Source organism: Lycorma delicatula, chromosome 3 (assembly GCF_047948215.1).
Source record: "Lycorma delicatula isolate Av1 chromosome 3, ASM4794821v1, whole genome shotgun sequence".
NCBI lineage: Eukaryota > Metazoa > Arthropoda > Insecta > Hemiptera > Fulgoridae > Lycorma > Lycorma delicatula.
Window position 1 is genome coordinate 25,780,333 of NC_134457.1, and position 25,882 is coordinate 25,806,214.

At 28.5% G+C, this 25,882-nt stretch overlaps 2 protein-coding genes across 3 annotated transcripts in view; one reads left to right on the top strand and one right to left on the bottom strand.

Moving 5' to 3' along the window:
• The first annotated feature begins 199 nt into the window (after positions 1 to 199).
• LOC142321468 (ribitol 5-phosphate transferase FKRP) lies at positions 200 to 25,881 on the top strand. 2 transcript variants are annotated; one of them, XM_075359573.1, is made up of 4 exons: positions 200 to 1,201; positions 3,212 to 3,407; positions 4,630 to 4,935; positions 25,668 to 25,881. In XM_075359573.1, exons 1-4 carry the CDS (start codon positions 437 to 439, stop codon positions 25,715 to 25,717), a joined length of 1,317 nt encoding a protein of 438 aa, XP_075215688.1. In that variant the 5' UTR covers positions 200 to 436; the 3' UTR covers positions 25,718 to 25,881. The 2 variants fall into 2 exon arrangements, with proteins under 2 accessions (XP_075215688.1, XP_075215687.1); XM_075359572.1 differs by lacking the exon at positions 25,668 to 25,881 and having other exon boundaries at positions 4,630 to 5,555.
• Positions 20,148 to 25,882, bottom strand: part of LOC142320824 (dynein intermediate chain 2, ciliary) — a 59,552-nt gene continuing 53,817 nt past the window's right edge. The window contains exon 13 of the mRNA XM_075358799.1: positions 20,148 to 20,333. The gene's annotated coding sequence lies outside the window, so the exon portion shown is untranslated. The remainder of the gene's footprint in view (positions 20,334 to 25,882) is intronic.

Here is a 25,882-nt window from a genome sequence, read left to right on the forward strand (position 1 = left end):
GATTGAGCCAAGTGGATAATTCAAGGCTATCCGTAAATAAAAGCCATAATTTTCGTGGAATGATAATTTTAATCCCTGACTTTAAATCTTATAGAATTCAAATTTTAAATCGTTGTAATATTGTAAAATAATAAATCGGATCACCGGAGTAGTATTCTGAAAAGTACTTCAAAAGGGTTAGTTGAACAGCTGTTTTTGACATAAATCGCAATTTGAGCACCTGTTTATTTTTGCACAGTGTATGCAGTTTTTAGGTTAGATTGTTTTTAGTTTAGTGAAGTTTCAGGATGTTTTCTTTGTTTATTTTTGTTGTGGAAGAAAACATTAATTCATTTAGTGTACTACAATGTCCACATTTACCGAGAGCATGTATTTCATAGAAAATCAGCGGTGTCATCACTGCCGGAGTGTTTGATAGGTTTCATATTTAAAGATTATGAGAATCAAATTCGTAAAATTTATAATTTTATCTATAATATTTTTAAATATTTTAGCTCTTTATTTTATTTGGATGGTATTGTCAATACGCTCTAGAAATAAACCACAAAATGGTTTTGTACCTGCCGCTCCTACCAATGGTGTACCTTCGCATGAAGAACTTAAAAAAAGAACACAAAACGATTATAAAGTAAATGATGTAACAATAATAATTCGATCCTTTGAAGAATTTGATAACGATATTCCAGATACTTTAAAGTCTATTGTTAGTATATACAGTAATGTAAAAATACTTGTGGTTTGTGATAAACCGCTATATCCTCCCTTAAATATAAACATATCTTCTCCGATGTTTCAAAATGTTAAAATAATTAATTTAAATCCATCCTTAAACAGCGAATTTGAAGAAAGGATTCCTTTACTTCATATTAAAGGGAAATATGTATTATTTGTTCCTGATTCAATAAGATTTTCAACCAAGCAAGTATTCAGTATTTTATTAGAGGCATTTCATAAACAGTCTCAAAGCATTTTAGCTATACCAATCAAGTCATCTAAGCCAGTTAAATGTTTAAAACTTCAAATAGAAACAAGAGAATGGTTCATTAAATTTAGTAATGCAGAAAGTGCTGATGACTGTGATTTCGTCAGAGGGCGGCATGCATTGTTTATGAAATCAGACATTCTTCATAAGTTATCTGATTCACTAATGCTACCATTCCCTGATGCATTTTACATACAAGCTGCTTCTAAAGGTATAAATGTGAGTAAACTTATAAAAAATAAATTTTATTCAAAAATATATATAAAATAGTACATTGTCAAATTTTGAAGGTTACTGTGCAATTGTATTTAACATCCAGGTGACAGTGTTATTTTTAGACGTGATAACTTTTAAGCATCTCCTCTTTCAATAAAATTATATTGGAGCATTACCCTATTTTATTTGTTAAGGGAATTAAGAAGTATACTGTCGTAAGTTGAAATAAGACCTACCACTTGTAGAAAAAAAAATTAGGTGAATTTAAGTTGACATACAAAAACTGATGTTTACTTTTCAAATAAATACAATTACTAGAACAATACCCACTTGTAACAGCTTATGCCATTTGTCTTGATTATCAGTTTTAAACCTACATTCATATCTTTTTAATGTATATCTTAGAGGTAATTAATGCCATTTTATAGCCTTAGCAAGTAGGAATTAATATATTGACTTAGTTAAATTAAATACAAATTTTATTTACATTTATTTCCTCTTAAACTTATGGTTGGATAATAAATTTTAAATTATGGTTATTATAAAACGTGTACTTTTACTCTTTCTACAAACAGAAGAAAGCAGTATAATTATGTTAATTTCTTGTTCTGCTGTTTGTTTCAATATGTTGCTAACGTTTAAAGCTGGTATTTCTTTACAAAACAGATGGGTAGTTTTGCCCTGAAAAAGGGTCAAGGATAAAAGGGATTTTCTCAACTTATGTGCAACATGATTACATGTAAAAATTTTTATACTCTCTTTAATCATGTAGATAAATAAACTACTAGAAGTTCATAAATTAAATATTTATGTTACATATCTTAAAAAAAGTTTTTTTTTTCCAAATATACCCACCTAGATGTGGGTTCGGTAAAATTATTTCCATGTGTGTTGTTCTTTTCTCTTCTTCCAATAAATTTTTATTCTTTCTTTGGTGGCTTTCCTTTAGTGATGTTATTTTCATGGATCTTTAGTTCTTTCATCTCTTCTTGAGTGTGTTTGAATCAGTTTGTCTTTGTTCATAAAGAAGTCAAAAATCTGTTAAGTCAGTCTGTTTTCGTTCATTCTTTTGATGTGGCAGTAGCTGTAAGAAAGAGAATAATCTAATTTTTATTATTGTGTTGGAATAAGCATTTTATTATGTGTTTTCTTTTCAGCACCTCTGTTTTTTACACCACAATACTGCAAGCTGTAATGTTTATTATATAAGTTGTCAAGTTCAGTGAAATTTGCAGTGAGATAGTACCAATAATTAAATCTCATGAATAAAGTATTTTACTAACACATTCATTCAAAAAGTCGAAATTGGTTAAGGTTTCCTATTCTGCTAGATTTAAGTTTGGGTCCATTTTAATCACAGAACCATTGCTACAATAACTGATCTACGCTCTTGCTACCACTTAACATAAGCTTAAATGATTTTCTTATTTTAGATTTTTTATGAAAAAGAGATTATGATGTTGAACTTCGGCCTGATGGATGCTTATGGCATGTTTTTGTTGTAATATGAAAATATAAATAGTATTATTCAGTTTAAAAGAAATCTGAAAAAAAATATAGGTACTTGTACTTAGAATTTGGGATCTCCCACTTTGTGAAGAGGAAGCTGTTAGGATTTTTGCAGGAAACGGGTATTCTACCAAAGGGTCGAAAATGTGCCAAAGAACATGATATGACTTTGTATTTTAGTGAAGGAGTTATTTAGTGATCCAATAAGAAAAGTTGCCGTAGTAAAATAGGTATGCACACAGGTAATTGGATGAAAGGCAGCAAAATGAATTTTCTGAATGCAGTTCGTTTTATTTAACATTTGAACTGTGGTCAGACTTGTTATTTTTCACACATTACAAAATTTCTATATCATATTCTTATTCATCAACTTTATATGTAGTGAGCTAATGACAAAAAAATTCTGTATTGTTAAATTGATATATTTTGATTGTAATAGTTAAATCAATTTAGGGCTACTTCGATGTAACTATAATGCTGAATATAGCTTTTACATTTTAACAGGTTCAGCTTATAACAGATATATTTTTCAGTAGTGGTAAATCATTGTTTAATTCACATCATGCCCAGTGGAAGCTTCTACAACTTGAACGAGATAGACAAAAAAAGATGTTTCATAATTTACAGCTTAAAAAAGTTGTTAAAGAGACTGGTGTAACCGAGTGGTTTGGATGTAGACGAGATACACCTCGTTGTTTTGGTAAGTTTTATCATAATTAAATAACTTAATAACAGATGAACAAAAAAGAATTGAGTGTTTTTTAATTTGTTGTAATTATCTGTTAGATGAAATGTAGAGTGTTGATTTAAGGCTAGAATCAAAGAGAGAAAAAAGGACAGTATTAGGTGCACACATGTCTATAAATTAAATCCCTATCTTTTCACTTGATAATACCACCAGCAAAGATGATTCCTGAAGAAAAAGCATTTTATGTTATGCAGTTTGCTAAATATGAATCAATGTGCAGTTCTAGATGCATTCCATAGAAAGTTTAATTGTGATTCTCCAGTGACCATTTATTGATGGCATTATCAGTTTGAAACATGCAGATATCTACGTAAAGGGAAGACCACAGGATGACCAAGGCTTTCTGAAGAAAATAATTTTTGCTATTTTTATATCAATGTTATCACTTTCAAAGTAGTTCCTTTGGACAGCTATACATCAGTGGAGGTGTCATTTCCATTCTTCATAACTGTTCTGGAAGGCTTTAACTGGAATTGCTGTCAGCTCCTTGGTTCATTTTGATGTTTTTGACAGTACCAAATTGATGTCCTTTCAATTGGGTTTTGATCTAGGAGAACAAAAAAAGTCACACGGACTAAGATCAAGCAAATAGCGAGGCTGAGGAGCCACTGGAATCCCTTTTTTCGTTAAAAAGTGGTTGATGAAAATGGCCGTGTGACAGAGAGTGTTGTTATGGTGGAGCATCCAAGTGTTTGAAATTTCTGGTCTGACAAGAAACACCTTTTTCTGAGACTTTCAAGGACTTCTTTATAAAAAAACTTGGTTGACAGTTTTGCCTTGGGGCACATATTCTGTTTGAACAACTTCCCTACTGTCAATAAAACAAATCAGCATGGACTTGATATTTGATTTGCTCATTCAAGCTTTCTTTGGTGAAGGAGATATTTCAGTGCCACACTTGGCGTGACATTTTGTATCAAAAAAAAAAGTTTTAAGTGAATTGTAATTGTTTTAAATAAATATGTTTTTACAAAAAAATTAAAATGTAGTAATTTTATTGTAACAGAAGTCTAGTGTGGTTTAATAAAGAAATGCAGAAATAATTTTGTAGCTACTTTGCGAGTTGGGCTGATGAGTTATCAGTTATATTCTTATTAATTTTAAGACATATTAGATATATATATGTACAATATACATTTTTTTTGTATGTCTGTAAAAAATAATTTTTTTGTAGGTACAGTTGTTGATGAGACACCACCCTATTTATGGGAAGGAAAATGGACACCACCCTGCTGTTTAGCCGGTCTCCGTAGAGTAGCACGCCATGTCTTCCATCAGTTAGAACGATCTGGTGTTCGTTACTGGCTTGAAGGAGGTAGCCTTCTTGGTGCTATGCGCCATGGTGATATATTACCATGGGATTATGATGTGGATATTGGTATATATAAAGAAGATATTCCACGTTGTACGTGGTTGCAAAGAGCAAATACCAAACCAGTGACTGATGAACAAGGTTTTGTATGGGAAAAAGCAGTTGAAGGTCAGTTTTTTAGAGTTCAGTTCAGTACAGTTAATAGATTACATGTAGATATATTCCCATTTTATTCTCGAAATGGAACAATGACTAAAAATACGTGGTTTAAAACACATCCTCAAGATAAAGAATTTCCTGAACATTTTTTAAAACCTCTTTCAACTATTGATTTTGTTGGAAGGTCTGTTTCTGCTCCAAATAATATACATGATTTCTTAGAGCTAAAATTTGGTGAAGGTGCAATTGAAAATCCTGAATATCCTAACCCAAAAAAATTATCAATGAAGAACCAGCTTAAAAATAATAAAAGGGGTTAGTAATTATTCATTAATTTTTTTTTTCTTCCATTTAAATATTATATAATCCTTCCGTATTATTAAAAATTCAAAATTAATGCACAATATCTCTCTTATTGTTATTACAAAATATTTAAATTTTGTCTAGTCAGTATTAATAACTTAAGTGTTTGTGTATTTTGGTTATTATGTTGTAAATGTTCCTCTATTAAAAAGAAAATTAATTTCTTGTATAATATATACTACATTAAATCAACATTAGATCTTAATTTTTGTTTTTAATCATTTACAAAATAATTATTATGATTGAAATAGACTGTAGTGAATGTTTATTAATAAACATAGACTGTTGTTAATAGTATAACTTGTTGTAAATAGGGAACGACAGTATTTTTAAAATGTATTAATAATAAAAATTGTATTATATTATTTGTATTTTTTTTTATTATTATAATTTTTGTTAACAATTGTTCTGCTTGTAGTATTAAAATTACTTACTGTTACATTGTTGTTACTGTACATATTACTTGAATTATAATATAATTCCAATAATTAAAATCAATAGCAATTTTTTGACTGAAGCTGGTTTCACACTTGAAATACATACTGTAATACTACACCATACTGTACTGCAGTATAATTAATACAATACTAAATTGTAGACAATATATTGTAGAGTGTAATACAATACACTATTGTATATTATATCCTAGTATGCAGTGATGTACTTTAAACCAACAGTTTAATCAAAACAATATTCAGTGGCAATAAGTCTGGCATGACGGGCATGATATTCTTGAGAATAACTGCCACTTTTTAGATCTGTGATTTCTATTAGGTCACTTTACAGTTGTAGCATGGCACATATACAGACATATTCATGATAAAAATGTTGTTTATTGATATAGTTTTTGTAACTGTTAACAGTATCATTAATAACCAACTAAGTCTTTCAGATGTGCAAACTAATTTTTTCAGTAATTGATTCATATTAATGGAAACATTTTTAGATAATAATATTAATAAAATTCTATTAATTTTAATTATCAAGATTATTTTTTTTTTTCAAAATATTAGAAAAAATTGTTTACGATTTATTTATTACAAAGCCATGTAACTTATCTTATAACCTAATTTATGATTCTTATTGTAAGTTCCAAGTTTTAATTTACTATGTAGAGTTAAGGTAGAAGAGTAGAAAAATTAAATTTTATGAACATGTTGCAATTACTGAATCCACAGATCCACTATGAGCATATCATAATAAAATGTGAAGTTAGAGTTATTTCACTTCAAAGGATAGCGTAGTACAACTTTATGTATGAACCTACCTTTCAGGATTTTTTTTCCTAATTTCAGTGGTTGCTGGCTGTAATCTGTGAGTGACTGTCACTATCATAAAATAAGCTAATTTATAATTAATATCCTTCTAAATATTTAATTTTGACTATAGCCGTGCATGTTAAAGAATTTTTTCTCTTCTCATCTAAAATTTCTCTTAGTATTTCTTAATAAACCATCTAATCAGTTATATTACTTATAGTAAGTAACATTATTACATATACAGGAGTGCTTTTCAAAAGTAAGGAAAGATTGGTAACAAAATGAGAACAGTTGAAGAAATAAAAAATTTATTAATCATTTCAAATACTTACATATTTAATTTATTTTTCTACATGATCACCATTTCATTCCAAACACTTTTTGATGTCATGAAACAACCTTCTTCAAACCCACTCTCTTTTTCTGTTTCCCCTTCAGAACCACTGCAAGGTATTACTACATCAGAGGATGAAATGTATGAATCTGAGCTAAATTTTGGGTTTGAAGAACCCACTGCATAAAATTTCACCACCTGGAATGATAGCCACTTTTGCATAGAGATTTTCAACTCTTCACTTTTCTCGAATTGTTGAGACGCAAGCCAGTTTTTGAGATGTAAGAAGAGATGGTATTCAATGGGCGCAAGATTAGGACTGTAAGAGACATGATCAAAAATCTCCCAACTGAATTTTTGAATTGTCTCTGTTGTGTGTGTAGCTGTATGTGGACATGCTTTATCATAAAGAAAAACAATTCCTAATCTCAGCATTAACTGCTGTCAATTTTGAATGGCATGGTGCATAATATAAAGTGTTTCACAATAGACTTGTGATGTGATTGATATTCCAGGTTCCATGAAATCAATCAAAAGCACACCCATTTGGTACAGAATACAGTTGCCACAATTTTCCTTTGAGACTGGGCTTTTTTGAATTTTTTGATGAACTGGAATGATGCCTTTGCTTGGTTTGTTGTTTCATCTCAGCATCAACATACATAAACCTTGTTTCATCATCAGAGACAATGTGGAAAAAAAGTATCAGTCATAATTCTCAACATTATTTAGCCTTGAAAATTCTATAAAAAGATTACTCATCATAAAGCAAAGATTTTTTCTCATTTTTGCATTCACATGTTCAATAAGATTGTTAGTCCAGATACTAGACCTGGCACTTATCTGTTCATCATGAACATTTGAACGGCCATCCATAAACTCATGACACCATTGCCTCACTTTTCCTTCATTCACTGCACTAGGCCTGTGTATGTTTCACACAATTGATGGTAAATTTGAGCAGCGATATGTCCTCTTGCATTTAGAAATCTAATAACTGATCGAACTTCACAACTGGCAGAACTTATTATTGCACTCGTTTTAACACTGTCTCGCAAAGGCAAACAATAATAAACTGATAGGAATGTTGCAGTTATGTGCCCAGTAGACCAAAGCTACTGCGCATGTGTGAACTAATCAATGTTGCCAATTGTTATTTATAAGTAATTGGCCCTTACTTTTTTGAACATGACTCATAAAATAAATATTTTATTTAAATAATAATTTTAATGTATTAGTTGCTAAATATTTGAATAGATTTTTAAGAAATTGTTAAACCAAGTCTGCAAAGAATGCATATTATCTAATTAGTATTATTTACAAACTCATCAACTGATTGATATTGTGTTAGTAAAAGGAAATTCCTTAATTTCATTTTAAATGAAATGAAAGATTTTCCAGATTGCAAAGTAATATATTAAAAACAGAAAACACACTAAGTTCCTTTCTCATAGGCCAAAGTATTAGGCTGCGTAACAGAAAAAAGTCATATATGGTATGATACAAATGAAGTTATAAATGGAGGACTTGGCCTCATTTGACCCTTTGAGATTTCCCTTTAACTTTTTTCCCTCCTGGGAAATTCCCTTTTCTCACAATCTTTTGCGAGCATCATTTTCAGGTTAATGATTCTTTAAAGTATTTTCTTTGGTGTCCAAAAATATCTTGGAAAGGGTGTCCTGGGATATGTTTGACTGAAAAATAATGCCTTATACTATAGCACCCCATGCCAGGGAATTCCCCACAGCAGCTGTCAATCATTCATTCTTTAATTAAAATAAACAATACTCTCTATGTATTGAGTTTCTTATACATAATACAAACTGATAAATCTAAATTAAATGAATAATAATTAGTTTTTTTATAGATATTGGTTTACTTACGTAGTAAAAAATTGTTTTTTTCTTGTTTTTATTAAGTGATATGTATCAGATTTCAGAAACTACATGTGACCTTTGATCCATCTCCAAAAAAATAAATAGCAGTTATTCTTGTTTTATCACTTTACCAGTTAATGGTGAACAATCAAGTACATTCTATATTAATAAGCATTATGCTGTTGTATTTTCTTCAGTTTCAATTTTAATTTTTAAATCAACTATGCCTATTTTTATAGATTCATCTTGTCGTCAACAATCTATCATTTATAATGGATAATTGTTTTTGTTATCTGAAAATGTATGGTGAATTGATATTTTTATATGACTTTTGAAATTCTGTAAACAGTTTATATATATATCAACATCTGTCTCCCCCGTAAATCTTCATATGGATATGGGATTGAATTTATCATTACTTTAATATTTTTCATGTTACAAGAATCAAATTTTGACAACTTTAACAGCGTTATCTTTCCTGTTGGTTTGAAAACATACAATAACATAACGCGGTTTGTCTAACTGTGATGATGTTTTTATATTCCATATTATAAGATTTGTTTGAGGAACTGTTGTATATAAGTGAAGTTCCCAATTTTTAAATTCCATATGCACTTCTTTATTTATTTTATCTCTAAATTTAACTAATTCCAATTGATATTCAGACGCCAAATTTGGTACACTCCATATGATTTCTGTTATTTCCAATTTAGATTTATGATCTGAAACTGCACCTCATATCACATTTACGTTATTACTATATTTCACCACTAATTCTTGTGTATTGTTTTTAATGGTTTTTTTTATAATCTTCAGAAACCCCATCAACATTGATAATGGTGTATACAAAGTAAATTTACCATCATTGTTGTATACTGTTTATTATTTTCATCATAAATCCAACTGGTACTTTCAGCCGATGAAAGTAAAGAATTTGTCATTGAAACTACATTTTTCATGACTGATGTTACACTACATTTGTAGTGCTGGCTACTTCTTGCCCATTTATAAGATACTTAATCTCTTTAAATAGAAATTCATCTACAAAATTTACTAAATCTAATGTTATTGATGTTCTCCCATTTTTGCCTACAAGTTTCTCAGAAATAATCAAAAAGCTATCACCAGCAACCATATATACATCCGGCTGATTTACAGCAATTCTAATTTCTGCACTCGTATCGAATTTATCTACATATGGATAATGTTCATGGTATTGTTTATAAGTTAATAATTTGTCTTGACGTTTATAGTTTTCAACACTTTAAATAATTCACTATAGAATCTGTATAAGAAAATTAAATTTTTAATTTCAATAATGTATTGCTTAGCCACAGATAGATTTTAATTTTCCATTTACAGTTTCAAGTTCTAGAGATTTTAAGTTTTTAATGCTTTCTTCCCATAATTTCTAATGTTTTTTAACAAAAACAACATCATTACTATTGGATATATGAGGCACATTGTAGCTATTAAAAATAAAAACATTCAGTTGCAATATTTTACATTGGTTGAATTGCCAACACAATACGCTGACTTGTTGGCCGCATAAATTTAATAAATTGTCATTTTGATCGATCAATTGTATCTCTAAATTGCTAATTTCTTTCATATCTACTGGTAAAAATACAATATTCAATGGATATTCCAATGGAAACACATACCTAATATTGTCTTGATTACAATCTTTGAAACTACCTATAACAATATTTAATTTTACATGTATTACATTTACAGGAACTATTTTGTGTAGTCTCAATCCATAACCTATTAGACTACCGATATTGCAATCTTTAACTGAAAAATCTATCCAAACTGTGCTTTTAATTTCAGTCTGTAATGTATTGTTGTTTGGTTTAATGGAAACTGTTTGTTTAAAGTTTTCCATTTCGGCTTGTATATATTCACTGATATCTTCAATCTAATAACTGCCTGTTGGTATGGCTATGTTTTTTAGTTGGCACATAATTATTATTGTTTTCATCTTTTTTTACATCCTCATCAAACAAAAAACACAATTTATTAATTTTATTTTCTTCTACATTCAGAATACTGTTCCCCATCATCAACCATTCTAAACCCACTTTATATTGTCCTTTTGAAAGATCGATAATAGAAGAATCATCTCTAATAAAACAAATTTTAATATACTAATACAAATACAAATATTGATATACAATTCACAGTAATCCACATAAAACTCTAACACATAATCGACCACAAATTACATTGTCATCAACTTGATATCTAGTAATATTGTATGTTGCATTAGATTCTCCAAAATAATTCATCAGTTCTGTAGGGGTTGTACACCACTGACACTATCAAAATACTCTACATTTTTATAGATTCTTTTAAAACAAACCCAATGTGTTGTTATTATAGTTGTCAAGATATTTATAGTTTGCTACAGTGTTTTTTAGTACACGGTAAAGTGCCGCCTGTAACGCCGGATTCAATAATCATATAAATGTCTGCGTCGGTAAACAGTTCCAATTCGATATTAGTTTTATACAACATGCATCAAAAGCTAAACCCGGTGCCTATATGTAATGTGCTGCATCAAGATGATATTCTCATAAGCATAACAATCTAAAATTCTCAAAAACATTGGCCAACAACAGCACATTGCACTTTAAATATATATCGCTGTATTCACCTAATTTTTTAAAATGTACCTAGACTGTTTTCACATGATTACATTCATCATCAGTAATATCCGAATTGGTTAACTGTAAAATTTTTCTTTCACCGGAAACTGTATTTCGTTCAATTTTGACCATGAATCAGTATATTCGTAAGGATACATGCCCTTTTTTATGACCAGTGCTAAATTGTCTGTTTTTAAAATGCTGTTTAACATGACCAAACGATTCCTTTGGTAAAAAGGATGCAAATTTTTCTAAACTTGAAGCCACAAATTTAAGTCTACAATTTTCACTCAAAACATCCAATATCTGTTTTGTAAGCATTGTATATTTTTCGGTAGTTTTAGTTATAATGTTTATATTAACCCAGTCATAATCCAGTTGTCTTATTATGAAATGTGAATCATAAATAGTTAAATTGTGAATAAATATTGGTATGGTATTTTGTTTTTATCTATGTAAATTGCATTTACCATATAATGCGACTCGATAACAAGTAGTAAAATGCCAATGATCTGTAACTTTTTCACATTCTTCACCGAACGATGTATGACATATTTCGCATCACTTAGTGTTGTTAAATTTTCTTTGTTCATCAGTTGAAAGAGTTGTCATGTTAATACGTATCATTTTTTCTTAAATTTGATTTGCAAAATTGGATAAAGTTTCTATAAAATCCTCAGAAACTTTTTTACCTCTATAAAGTGCAGGTTATTGTGGCAAAACCAGTTTTATTTTATCAAAAACCGATTCATGACAAACAAAATATAGACAATAACTCATCGGTTCATATACGTGTGTTGTAAAATTATAAGATTCTGTGTATGTTGGATAATACGGTGTCGGATTCAATATGCATTCAGAATCAACATATGCTACAACAGGCATTGGAAATTGATTTTTGTACTTAAAAATTTAATAGATTTTCATCCGGTTTTGACTTTTTTATATGTGCCGGTTTATTGTAAATACAATGTTTTAAGTGAACTTTCACTTAGCAAAGGTAGAAACCTTCGCTATTTCTATTTTTATAATAGAATGTAAAACATGTTTACAAACATCTATTGCCTCTTTACATTTCATCAATTGAGACCTAAGTAGTGAAAAATAATTTATATAGCAATAGTGTGAAGTATCATTGTTCTTTAAATATAATAAATCAAAATGGTTTAATTTTTCAATTTCACAAGCCTTTAAAGGTCTAACTTCATCAAAATTATCAGTTAGCGTATATACATTTACAGAAACATTGTTGGGGACTTCAAATTTTTTAATTTGTTTTATGTCGACAGGAAAAGCTAATATGCTAAAGTCATATGTATCCAGTAACATATTGTAATGTTTATCTAATCGCTATAGATTATTACTGGTTACATGTTTAGATAAAATAGGGCATTTAGAGCAGAAAACATCATTATTTTTAACATTAATCAAAGCATATTTATGTTGTTTTATCTGGTAAATCTATATATTTAGAACTAAATATAGTGTAGTGGCTTAAATGTATTTTATACACAACAATAAACCATGGATACTGACTTTAATCAGTACCACTGCCTTTTCCTTGAAATTCAGATTCTTCAACTAATAGCTTTTCAAACGTTTTATCTATAGCTTGATCTAAATCATTACAATTATAAACAGGAATAATTTTAGTTTTAAAAGCAAAATTTTACTATCAATTTGATCATTTGGACTTTTTTCATATGTACATTACAATACTAGATTAAATTTTACAGCATCTATTGTTATGTGTAATTTTAAAATGTAGAAAATGCAATTTCTTATGTTGCAAGAATAAATATATTTATTTTTTCATCCACATTTATATAATAATAAGTGATTAAATTTTTTTATAAAGGCTTCTAAATTGTGAATTAATTTGAGTCAGTTAGCTAATCTGGTTCGTTTTTTAGTTTTTCATAATCATTTTCTAAACATATACGTTTACAATTCATAGTGTCTATATAATAAGTGAAGAAAAAAATTGTAATAGTATTGTATTATACTATTGTACATGCGTAAAAAAAACTGTAAATTACATTAAAAAGAAACATAATACATACAAGAAACATACATATAAGAAAACTCAATACATCGACATATTGTTTATTTGGAATGAATGATTGACAGCTGCTGTGGGGAATTCCCTGACATTATTGACAACTGCACTGGAAACTGAAGAAAATACATTAAAGAATCATTAACCGGAAAAGATTGCAAAAGATTTGCAAAAAAAGAAAAGATTTGCAAAAGATTGTACTGTTTATTGTAAACATGTAGTGAAGAATTATGCTTCACTACGTGAAGTAATGAAATATTTAGCTTGTATGAAATATTTAGCTGGTCGGAATTCCAGCCAACTAATTTAGATACATTAAAGAATCATTAACAGCTGATGTCATCAACAACTGCACTGGACACTGAAGTGAATACATTAAACTGAAAATGATGCTTGCAAAAGACTGCAGGGGAAAACAGAAAAAAAAGAATTTCTCAGAGAAAAAGGGGAAATTCCCACAGGGTCAAATTTGAGGCCAAGTCCTCCATTTATAACTACGCATGTGCATCATAAATTTTATTTGCATAGAACCTGAAAACTCATTATGGCTTTTCAAGTAGAACTGCAAAGCCCCAAAACATATTACATTTTAGATAAAAGTATACAAAAGCATAAAATATATTTCAACAGTGATATTAATAATGATATTAGTATATTTTAACAGTGAATTTAATAATTTAATAATTTAAATTCTTGGCAAGAATTTAATAATTGATTAAGATGCAAAAGAATGAAACTATGTTTGATCTTGATACAGACCAGATCAATTCAGTCATCTCACAAAATTGATCATCTAAAAAGACACCCAAATATTTTACACTAGGGATTACATTTGACATTAATAGCAATCCTGCCCATACGATTAGCAGTGGTGCTTTGTTGCTCTGGTATTTCAGACACCTGAGAAGCACATCGTAAACAATTTTATTAATATTTAAAGTTAAAGTGGTTACATTCCATTAAATGAGGGATTTGTCAAACTTTCAATGCAGAATTTTCTAACTCTTAAGTATTATCTTCTGATATAGTTAATTTTATCTTCTGCAAATAGGGTACAGCAAATAGTGTGATATTTTTAAGATATTATTATATATATATATGTATATAAGTAAATCACTCTAATTCCATAATTACTTAGTTTTTCATTATAAGAAGCATGGAGCTAATCAAAGATTAAAAAAAAATTGAAAAGGTGGCTTTTTTCTTATTATCTATTATTTTAAAATATTGTTTAAATAATGAAAAATAGTTGTCAGAAGAAAAATTGGTCCTAAAACCATGACTGGTTATTATATTAAAAAATTTTAAACTCTCCTTTGCTTAATTTTTTTCATAAAATTAGAAAGAACAGATTTTTGATACACTATAACAGTAAATAATACAAATAAAGATTAGTATTTTTTTGATTATTTTTTTAAGTATTTTTTAATGGTCATTGTTTGAAACAGAAATTAAATTTTAAATAATCATTTTAGTAATCAGCTGGAATTCATGAAATTATTTTCTCTATTTTAAAACAAAATGCTGTTATTGTACATTACAAATAATAAAAAATCATAAATGCTATTATTTTACCTTATAATAATAGCATTTATGACTACTTTTAAAACAGAGGAAATAATTTCATGAATTCCAGCTGATTGTTTACTTTTAATATTTTAAACTTAAGTTTAACTTTTAGTTTCTTATTAGAAAAGTATTCATATTGTATTTACTGACTACATAAGAAAATATATTTTCATGTTGTGTAGTACTTGTATTTTTTATGTACTATGTTTTATTGAAATATTTTTTCAAGGTATCTATTTTATTTCTTCACATACTAATTCATTTTTTATTAACTACAGATTTATATTTTTCATATTCATATCCTTTTCTATCGCAGGTGTCAAGGTTACTAGAGATCTTCATGCTTTCCAGTCTCCACCATCTGCCTCACTCGACTCCAGTCTCCTCCTCCCTGTCTTACAAAATCATCCCTAACCTCATCCTCCCACTTTTTACTGGGCCTACCACAACCTCTATTTCCATCTTTCTTACATTCCCACACACTTCTGGGCAGTCTATTTTAACTCATTCTCAAGATGTTCCAGTTCCAAGTTCTCAAGATGTTCCAGAAGGCAGACCTTTTTTTCTGCCTCTGGATAATGGGCTTTGTATCTATGGTAGTCAATGTCATGTTACTGTTTCTATTGCTATCTTGTCTAGTTCTATCAGACACTTTTCTGAGACTTCTCATTACCTAAGCCTGCAGTTTACTTCTGTTCCTGTCTGACATTATCAAAGTGGAATACAATAAAAGAGAACATATATGGAATTAAAGATAGTTATTTTAGTTTCCACACTCACCTCCCTCACATTCAAGAACCTCCTGGATAGCAAGTTATAGAACCTGCCACCAGCAGCAGTTCTATTATCATCTGTCTCTATCCTACTATCCTGACCAATATTTGCTCCCAGGTATTTAAAGTTGGAAACATGTTCCAGTGCTTGTCTTCAATGGATATTCTCATATTTCTTGGATTTAACTTTAATATGCATTACCTTACTTCTTATTTACATAATTGTTTTTTTTGTTCTTCTTTCAAGATTTTTATGTTATAGTTCAGATTTTCTGGTGAGCTAGCTATAAGCACCATATTTGCAAAGGAAATTCTACAGATTTATGTTAATAAATCTGCATCTTATATGATCTGCAGAATAAATCTGCATCTTATATGATCTGTTAAATCTGCATATTTATGTTAATGTTGGTATTGCAGCCACTATACTGTATTCAGTTAGCTTATAGAGTAAAGAATAAACAATTGTTGCATTTGTGTGACTGAATTCTTCATGATTCGCTGAATCATGCCTCGTGTATCAGTGCTGATTCACAACGCAACCATATCTATTTACAAAACTATAATCATTGCTCATACATTAGTCACTGTATAATTCGTCATTTAATAATCATGTAATCTTCAAATGTTTATATAATATTGCCTTCTCAGTTCTATTAAAACCATTGATCTTTTCATATGATCACTCATCTGTTCTCATGTTCAATTTTTGTGTTTCTGTTATTTATTTACTCCAATGATATTTAAAGTTAATATAATGCAATCTTTTTAAGTTTAGTGGAACGTGAGTATAGTGTATTCCTAGATTTGAGTCTGTATAACTTGAGTTACACCATTATTTTGACGTGTCTGATACCACTTCAGCTGATAATAGTGCACAATTATTGATATCCCGCCAAAAAAAAGGCCACAAAATAAGCCCTTAAGTAGTGCGGAAAACACATCATTTTAAATGCTTACAAAATCAAATTGCAGAGTAATCCGATGGCATTGATTTCAGATGTCGTTAAAAAACTGCTAATGTAAGTGGAAGTTGTTGCTTCAGTGTACAATGTGATTTACGCGTTTAAGAAAACAAAACCTACAGGTGAATTGAAAAAAAGATTAACAATTTCAATTCATAAAAACTGCCTACAATAGACAAAGTGTTACGAGTTGTAAATGATAAGAAGCTTTAATTGACAAGAATGATATCATTAAATGATGAAGACATTACCTCACTGAATTAAAGAAAACGAGGCAAGAAGGCTATAGAATATATTATATGGATGAAGCTTGGGCAAAAAAGGCCACACAAAAAGTTTCATTTGGAAAGATAAGGCTGTAAATTTGTCAAAAGAAGCCTTTCTGTGTAGCTTATTAACCAGTAATAAGGTACTAGTTTGTCAATGGTGGTTTTTGGATTTTTTAATCTAAATCTACCAGAATATTATAGCAAGATGAACAGCACATCTTTTGAGAAATGATTTAGTATATGTTACATCTTTTGTAAGACAATTTGGTTATTGTCTTACATAACGCCCCTTATCATTCTTGTAAAAAGAAAAACTTCCAACTGTCTTAGAAAAAGAATAACAAAATGTGGCTTAGTTCAAGAGGAGTGATTTTTGGGGATGAACTTAAGGGCCAATTATTGCTGAGTTTCAATTATTAAAAGTAATTTTAATGTTTAAGACTGATGTGTTAGCCGATCCAGTGGTGAAACCGTGCACTATCACTTCCCTATCATTGTGAACTCAATACAATGAGTTAATTTAGGGAAAAATTAAAACTTAAAACAGGTCAGCAGGAATGGAAAAACTGTATTAAACATGTAATGGATACTGTTGAACCAAATTATAGGAATTGATAATATAATAGAAAACAAAATTGAGCCTTTCATTGTATCCTTTAATACTGACTGCACTATGAATTTCTTGCAATCAGATGAAAACTGAATTGAATTTATTATTTCTTTATTATGAATGAAATTTAATCTAAAATATTAGTGAACCTTTACTATTAGTGGGCAATTGACAACTTCATTACTCTTAAAAAGCTCAAAGAAACTATGCAACAAATAATTTTGATGAATAGAATACTCGTGGGTTATCAGATGTGTCAAACAAGGTAAGAAATATATATTGATCATTTTTCATGTCTTAATTTATTTAAATTTAAAATATGTGTATAACTTTTGTAAAATGTAATAGCGCATGGTTACTGAATACTAGTGTCATGTAGTTTCTTTTATATACATCAGGATTTACAGGAGATGCTTGTGAATCTGTCACCTAACACTCATATGCACAGTCTATTTACTTGAAGGCTATAAGCTAGCTGAATTATGTACAGATACGAATTACAATTTTTTAACAGTGTAAACAATCTTGATAGCAAATACTAACTTTGACAAAATACTAACCTAAATACCTGAATAGTTCAGATTAGCAGAGTTGTACTGTGTTGCATAAGTGAGCTTATTACATGTAAATATTATTTACAATAAAATGAAAATTATATGAAAAGTAAATTATATTCATTTTATGGTAAATAATATTTACATGTAATAAGCTCACTTATGCAACACAGTACACAACTCTGCTAATTTGAACTATTCAGGTATTTAGGTTAGTGTTTTGTCAAAGTTAGTATTTGCTATCAAGATTGTTTACACTGTTAAAAAATTGTAATCTTATCTGTACATAATTCAGCTAGCTTATAGCCTTCAAGTAAATAGACTGTGCATATGAGTTTTAAGTGACAGATTCACAATTTACTTGATAGTTTTAATTCTTTAGAACTTATTAGTGATTAAAAATTAAAATTTTAAATCATTTCAAGTGTTTTAAATGAAACACATATTTATTACTAAGCTATGATAAATTTGATTAGATTTTTCATTTAAAACATTTTATATCTATTGACACTTTTACGTTACTTATTGAAGTAAAATCTAGAAAAAATGAGATAAGTCCATCTTTTTGTTAAGGATTGATAATGTAGGTTAATTTTAAGTAACAAAATGTAACAAAAATATATGATTCAATAAAACCTTTTTATTTTATTTTACCATAACTGTATATTTATTAGCTACTAATTTCAGTTGTGCTTTCATTTTAACATTTTCTTGGTTGAAATATCAATCAAAAGACATCATTTCCTTTGCCTTTCGTTGATTTTTATTTAATATTCATTTATATAAATACATGAAAATTATTTTACTGATTGTATTTTATTTTGATAATCCTTAGCAGTCTGATTTAGCCTATAAAAGTTTCAGTAAATAATGTAACTCACAATAAATAAAATAATTTCTATAATTTAATTTAAGTCTCGTCAACTTTTTTTTTCTTATTAGCTCTTTCACAGAGTACTCTTATTTCATTAGAAAAACCATATTTTTAAATTTTTTATTAAAAAATTATAACTTTTAGTATTTAAAAAATACGTTACTTTTGTTTGATCTATTAAATCACATTACAAAAAAGAATAAGAATAAAAAGAATAATCAGCTGTACATCTTAATATTTGAATTTGTGCAACAGAACCTGATTCTGGAATTTTTTTTACATAATAAAAAAATAATAGTGAAATCTATACTTTCAATTTTATTTATTATTGATAAATATTTTATTTAAATCCATCCTATCAGCAGAACTTTATTTCTTAATATTTTTTTGTGTAATTGCAATCTGTTCAACTAGTGAACAGATTGGAGCTATGACCCCCTCCATGGCCTGAGATGAGGATGATGTGTGTGACATGTAAATGAGGTATAATTTTATACAAATTACTCGGGCTGACCATTCCTGTGAATGGTCACCACTATTATTGGATTATTATGTAAATAAAAGACTTTAAAAAGTCAACAGCTTCTCATATATATAAATTTAAATATTAAGATGTACAGCTACTGCTTTTGCTGTTAGTGTAGAAGAAAGACAGTGAAATCATAATGGTTGTCAATGTGATTTCTAGTTAGCAATTTCTAATTAAAACAGATTTATTTATTTATTTTTACTTAATTTTAGTTTTAACACAAAATGAATTAATCTTGAATGTTTGTGTTTATCTATAGCAAAACAAATATTTTAATAATATGAGTAATTTTAATATAATAATTCTAAGATATAAGTTAAAATATTGCATTTTATCATTGAACCCTGTTTGGAACAACACAGCTGTTAAACATTCCCAAATCAACCAATGTAACTTGATAAGCACTAAAAAAAAGAAAGATATATGACTAATAATTAATTACAGAAATATAAAATAAATTACAGTTTATTTTTTACTTACTTTAATTGTTTAAATAAATAATTATTTTTTTAATTGAATTGCTATTTATTTCAGTTATTTAATTTAAATGTTTATAATGAATTTGATTATTGGTCTTAAGAAACAATTCAGTCCCAAGCTTAGACAATTAGCAACATTTTTGGATGCAGATTTAATATTTTTTATAGCAGGGAGATTGCACTGCTTCCCCAGGTGTTTTAGTATTTTCATAATTTGTTACTGCCTTGCTATTTGAATCCATCTATAAGAATTTAATTATTAGAACTAATAATATAAATTACATATTAATAATTAGAAATGTATTAATAATATTACAATACAAGACATAGATACAGTATAGAAATTATGAATATGGTTCAGATCTATTTAAACATATACTTTTACATAGATTGGAATGCTTAATTAAAATTAACATAAACCACATAACATAGTGACAAACCAAATTATAATTTAATGGTTGTCAGATTATATTCCAACTTTCATTGTCTGGGTTTTTAACATTTTATTTTTTATTGAAATATTAGTAGTTTTCTAAGTCAAAATTTTTTTCAGGGATTTCTATATTGATTTTCCTTCCTTTAAATGAGCCACCATTTATCTTAATTATAAATATCAAATGTAGCATCTGCAAAATGATAAGCCTAATTGGGATCCAAGTTCAAAGCCTTCTGATAGACATCGATACTGTCACTTCATCACAAAAGTTTGCATATGATTTGAATATCATATAAAATATTATTTCTCTTGAATTAAAATTATGGACATCTCTGTTCCCTTTTAAGGTTAGAGTTTTCTCTTACAAATATTATATATGAATTTATATATAATATAATGTTTCTGACAAAATATTTCATCTAACTGCATAATGATGTAAACGCCATTCATGTAATGTATTGTTCCAAGTAGTTATCATATTAAGTAAATACATATTATCTTGTAATCATTAATGTTTTTTACATCTTTTTTCTTTAGATATGTTCTCTCATATTCTTGTTACTGTGTTTCTTATTGTTGAAACTATAGTTTTTAATATTTTTCACTATTTGCTTAACATGGAATTTTTACTCCCCTGTTCATACTGCATTTCAGATTTGCCTACCAAATACTTGTTGACATTCTTTAATTTTAAAGTAATCATACATTAGTGCATTTGATCAATTTTAATGCTGAGATGGAGATACTCATATACTGTAAGAGTTGTCAATGCATTTATGGTATATATGCGTTGTGTACTAATATAAGTTTTACTTCATATAAAGTTTTTTTCAAATTGACATCCTTCTGTGGACCCATTGTTGCCAGGTTTATAGGATGTTATTGTACAACTATTACTGTTTTATTTCGTGTCAGTTACTTAGAACAGAAAGAGAATTGAATTACTCAATGAAGTTTTTGGACCTATACAAATTAAAATGAACAAACATGTAAAAATATCAAAAATAAACACAAATAGATGTCACAATTTCAAATTGCTTAAAAAAAATGTTTGAGAAACTACCACTAGATGTAGAAGATAGAACTGAGTAATATAATATTATTTTCTAGTAAATAACACAAGAAAACAGGTATAAAAAAAAAATGTTGAAAAATTATAAACAAATCAACTTATGTGATACATAAATAAAGATAAACGGCAAGCTCATCATTTTATGACCATAGGGGTCATAAAATAAATAAAACAAATATTTAATAATATTCATAATAAAAAACAAATAGTAACATAGTTATCAAAATAAGCAAAACAAAAAAACACAAAAATTCTGCATGATTAAATAGCAAACGTGGAATTTCTTAACACATATGATAAAATTACATTTGCTAGAGCAAAACCTGTTAATGTTAGATTTAAATCGGTAATAAAAAATTCACATTCTCAGCTACAACAAATACATAAAAAGTACACAAATCCAACAACAAACTTCAAACATTTTGAAAAATAAAAAATAATAATGGTAATAATAATAAGTAGCAAAAGAATAAAAACAAATTTACAAATCAAAGGTTAACGTTTTTAGTACTTTCTCTTACACTATCACAAAAATTCACTCATACACATGCAACCCAAGACCCCTGAATCAAGACAAAATAAAAATATAGAAATAATGGTGCTATAAATAAAAAAAAACAGTTCATCAGATGATGTGTTAAGTTTGAAATTAAATTATACTAGATATGTAATTAAACATTTACATAAGTAAAGTGAATGTTACTATACAAATAGAAATGTTAATAGAATTGATATTTACTATTAATTTAAAGACACATTTTTGTATTTTAAAATTGTATAAACTAAAGTTGTTAAGTACTGTACAAAATAATTTTATATGTGATCATACTATATTTTTTTTTAATATAAGTGTTTCAATTTCCCATGTAACGTAAATGCAAGATAATTTATCAATCATAACCATTATTATTTTATAAAATGGAATTTCCATTTGTACATTCTCATGGATTCATAGAATTGCATTATGAACTTTATTTTATTTATTTTAAAATTAAGTAAAATTTATATTTTTCTCATTTAAAATCATTCTAAATAAATAAATGTACATAATTTATTATTAAAATAAACTTTATTTATCAATTTATAAATAATAGACTTAATTGGTTAGAAATAGTTCCTGAAGGACATAGATTTGATTGGTCCATTGTATTTCAAAGACTAAAATTGTACATTGAGGTAGGATGAATTTAATGTAATACAAACTTGTACTTTTCAGGTATAAATGAATTATTGATGCTAAATGCATACTGTATTCTGCAAATGTACTGTATTCTGTATTATTATAACCTGTAATTTAAACAATTAAAAAACTCATGTTTTGATTCATGATTACTAATAATCTGTAGACATAAAACAACATGTCCTAACTGACTGATACAATGTCCAGCAATAACTACTAAAGATAAATCGATGAAAATGTGTATACACATTCTTCTTATAGCATAAGTGCACACTAAAAAAGGATTTTTTGAAATTCCAGTTTTAAAGGATTCAAATGGAGTAACAATGAAATTTAATTTTTTTTTTTTAATTTCTCAGTAACAAATGAAGATATCAACTTGATTTTTGATGTGTATAATCTTCTTGTGAATATCTATTTTTTTAAATTTGATTTTGATAAAAGTGAAGAAAGGTAAAAAGCTTCAAACAAGGATTGAAAATTTTCCTCATTTCCAACTATACTAAACAAGATATTCACTCGAATTGGGCTTGCAAATATTCTTCAAATATATCTACAAACCATTTTCGAGTTTTATGCTATTAAATCTATCTGCTATTAAATCAATCTTTATGAAATTTGGTAACATTGTGATGCTAATTTAACTTTATAATTCTAATAATGTATTTCATAAGCGAAGTTTTTTTCTCTGCCCTTCCCCCTAGGACTGGCACCCTGCCCTGATAGCATTACTCAATCCTACAGGTGCTGTAGCCTTAAAACTCCTGGGCGACCATGCTGGGCCCAGTTATGCCGTTCCCAGCATGGGGTACTGCCAGTCAGCCAGGACTGGGTCTTCTTCTCACTGCCTTGCCGGGTGTAAGACCTTCTATGGGGCCTGCAGGCCCCATAGAAGGTCTTCCACCTGGGACTTTGGTCTTTTCTTTTTACCCATCCAATGGACCCCAGAAATCACTCATCGAAGTGGGACACCAGAGCATCACCAACCCTCCTGAATGGGGCTGCCCACTCATCTCTTATCTACCCCAAATCACGATCATCTTACTTCAACGCGAATTTATGACTTACTCTGCTCACCATAGCGCTTATTACATCCCAATTCCGAGGGCTAAATAACATAGCGACCACACAATTATCTAGCATCACAAGCGAAGCTGCAACAGGAAATCTAAAATCTAATTAGTGGGTCCTGTACTGACCAAACTGTTGCTCTGAAGAAATTATAATACACTGATAGTTTTTCTAAACTGAATAAGCTTTAATCGTTATTTATCATTATTGTTCTCACAAGCATAAGTTTAATGAATGCAGGAGGGGGTCCAAGGGGCAAAGCATAGCGCAGACAAAGCCATGATGAGGATGCTACTATCATTCTAAATCAAAATACACAATAATCTGACTCTATCCATACCACTCCAAAATTTATGTTACACACATGCAGTGATTTGTAATTCATGTCAGATCAGATACTACCACTACAGTTATAGTACAGATACATAACCTAACATGTTAATCTATGAAATATTGATATAAAAAGAAAACACCATTAAACAACCATTTATCTTTTAATTAAGCAGTTCCACTACTGGCAAATAAAGCAGCTCAAAAATGAAAAACCGGATTCATATGTGCTTTTTCTGTAATAAATTAATGTAAAACATATATAAATTGGTACTAGTAATAAGATTAAGATTGTGTTTACAAATTTATTAGATGTTATTAAAAACAGTAGCAGGTATTTATGTGCCAAATTGTTGTTAATTTGAGGTAATCCATTTATCTAGATATATTTTTATTTACTTGTTATAATTTAGCATCTAGTTACATTTAATTTTCTATTATTAATGTTGTTATAGTATTACTAATTTATTATTACTACTTCGCCATCACTATAATAGTAATAAGTTTGATAATTATTATTATTCACTGTGTTTTTAATATGTAATAAAATGTAATATGCTCAATTTAAACATGTTAGTTTATCTTTATTTATCAACTTCTTACTGTATTAATCATATTAATATACAAAGGCATTTACTGATCTTCAGAGTGATTTTAAGAACTATACTTTGTGATGGTGATGAACTTTCACGTATTTTTCCTTGGTAACTTTCATTCATTTCTTATACCATTGATTATTTGATCATTAACTATAAGGTTCATTCAGTAATTTGGATATAAAGACCTAAAGAAAAAAATTATATTGAGGGGTTTCAGTAAGCCAACATTTCTAAAACTGACTCTGTCAGTGTTTAAATATGTATGTGCCAGTCTGTGTATTGTGCCCTTTCTTCACACAAGTACTTCATTCACTTTGGATCCATATCACTGTGGATCTATCTATATAGCTCTCTCTCTCTCTTTGATATTAAACCCATTTCAGCAAATTTAAAGTGCTATAAAATACAGGCAACCATATTTCTATGATCCACCTTCACTTGCAATCTGATTCAGTTGCAGAGTTTGGTTGAATTAGAATTTTTAACTGGCATTATGGAACCTTTAAGGGAAGTTCAGGGAATGGTACTTGTCATTTCTATACTTGTTGAAAATGGAATGCATTTTCTTAGACTTTCAAAATGTCTAATTTGTGGTTTTTTACACTTTTGAATGAACCTTGAAGAGATCAACCAAGATTCTAATGAAAGTGTTGAGGGCTTATACTTTAAACAATTCAGATAAAGTATTATACTTCCTATTATTGGAATTTTAGCTTTAAAAAAATAAAGATTTTATTTCTTATATATTTCTGAGCAATTATAAAAGTGAATTATTTTCAGTAAGTATTGGTACAGATCATTGGTGTAGTAACCGTAAAAACAACAATTTAACAAACAAGCAGAAAATGTGAAATTCAGAATTTTTCTTGATAAAACCATTTTTTACAGATCAAAAAAATTTATTAAGTGATGTGCTACAAAAAAGATATATTGAATAACAAGCACCAGTGTATAAAAAGAAAAGATGCTATAACAAAAAATATACCTCATGCAAGAAAAAGAAATCAGATCACCATAAGATGCCCAGCAACTGAAAGATGAAACAACCTACAGACTGATAGAAATATATAAAATTAATATATTTTGTAAAAAAACAAAGACTC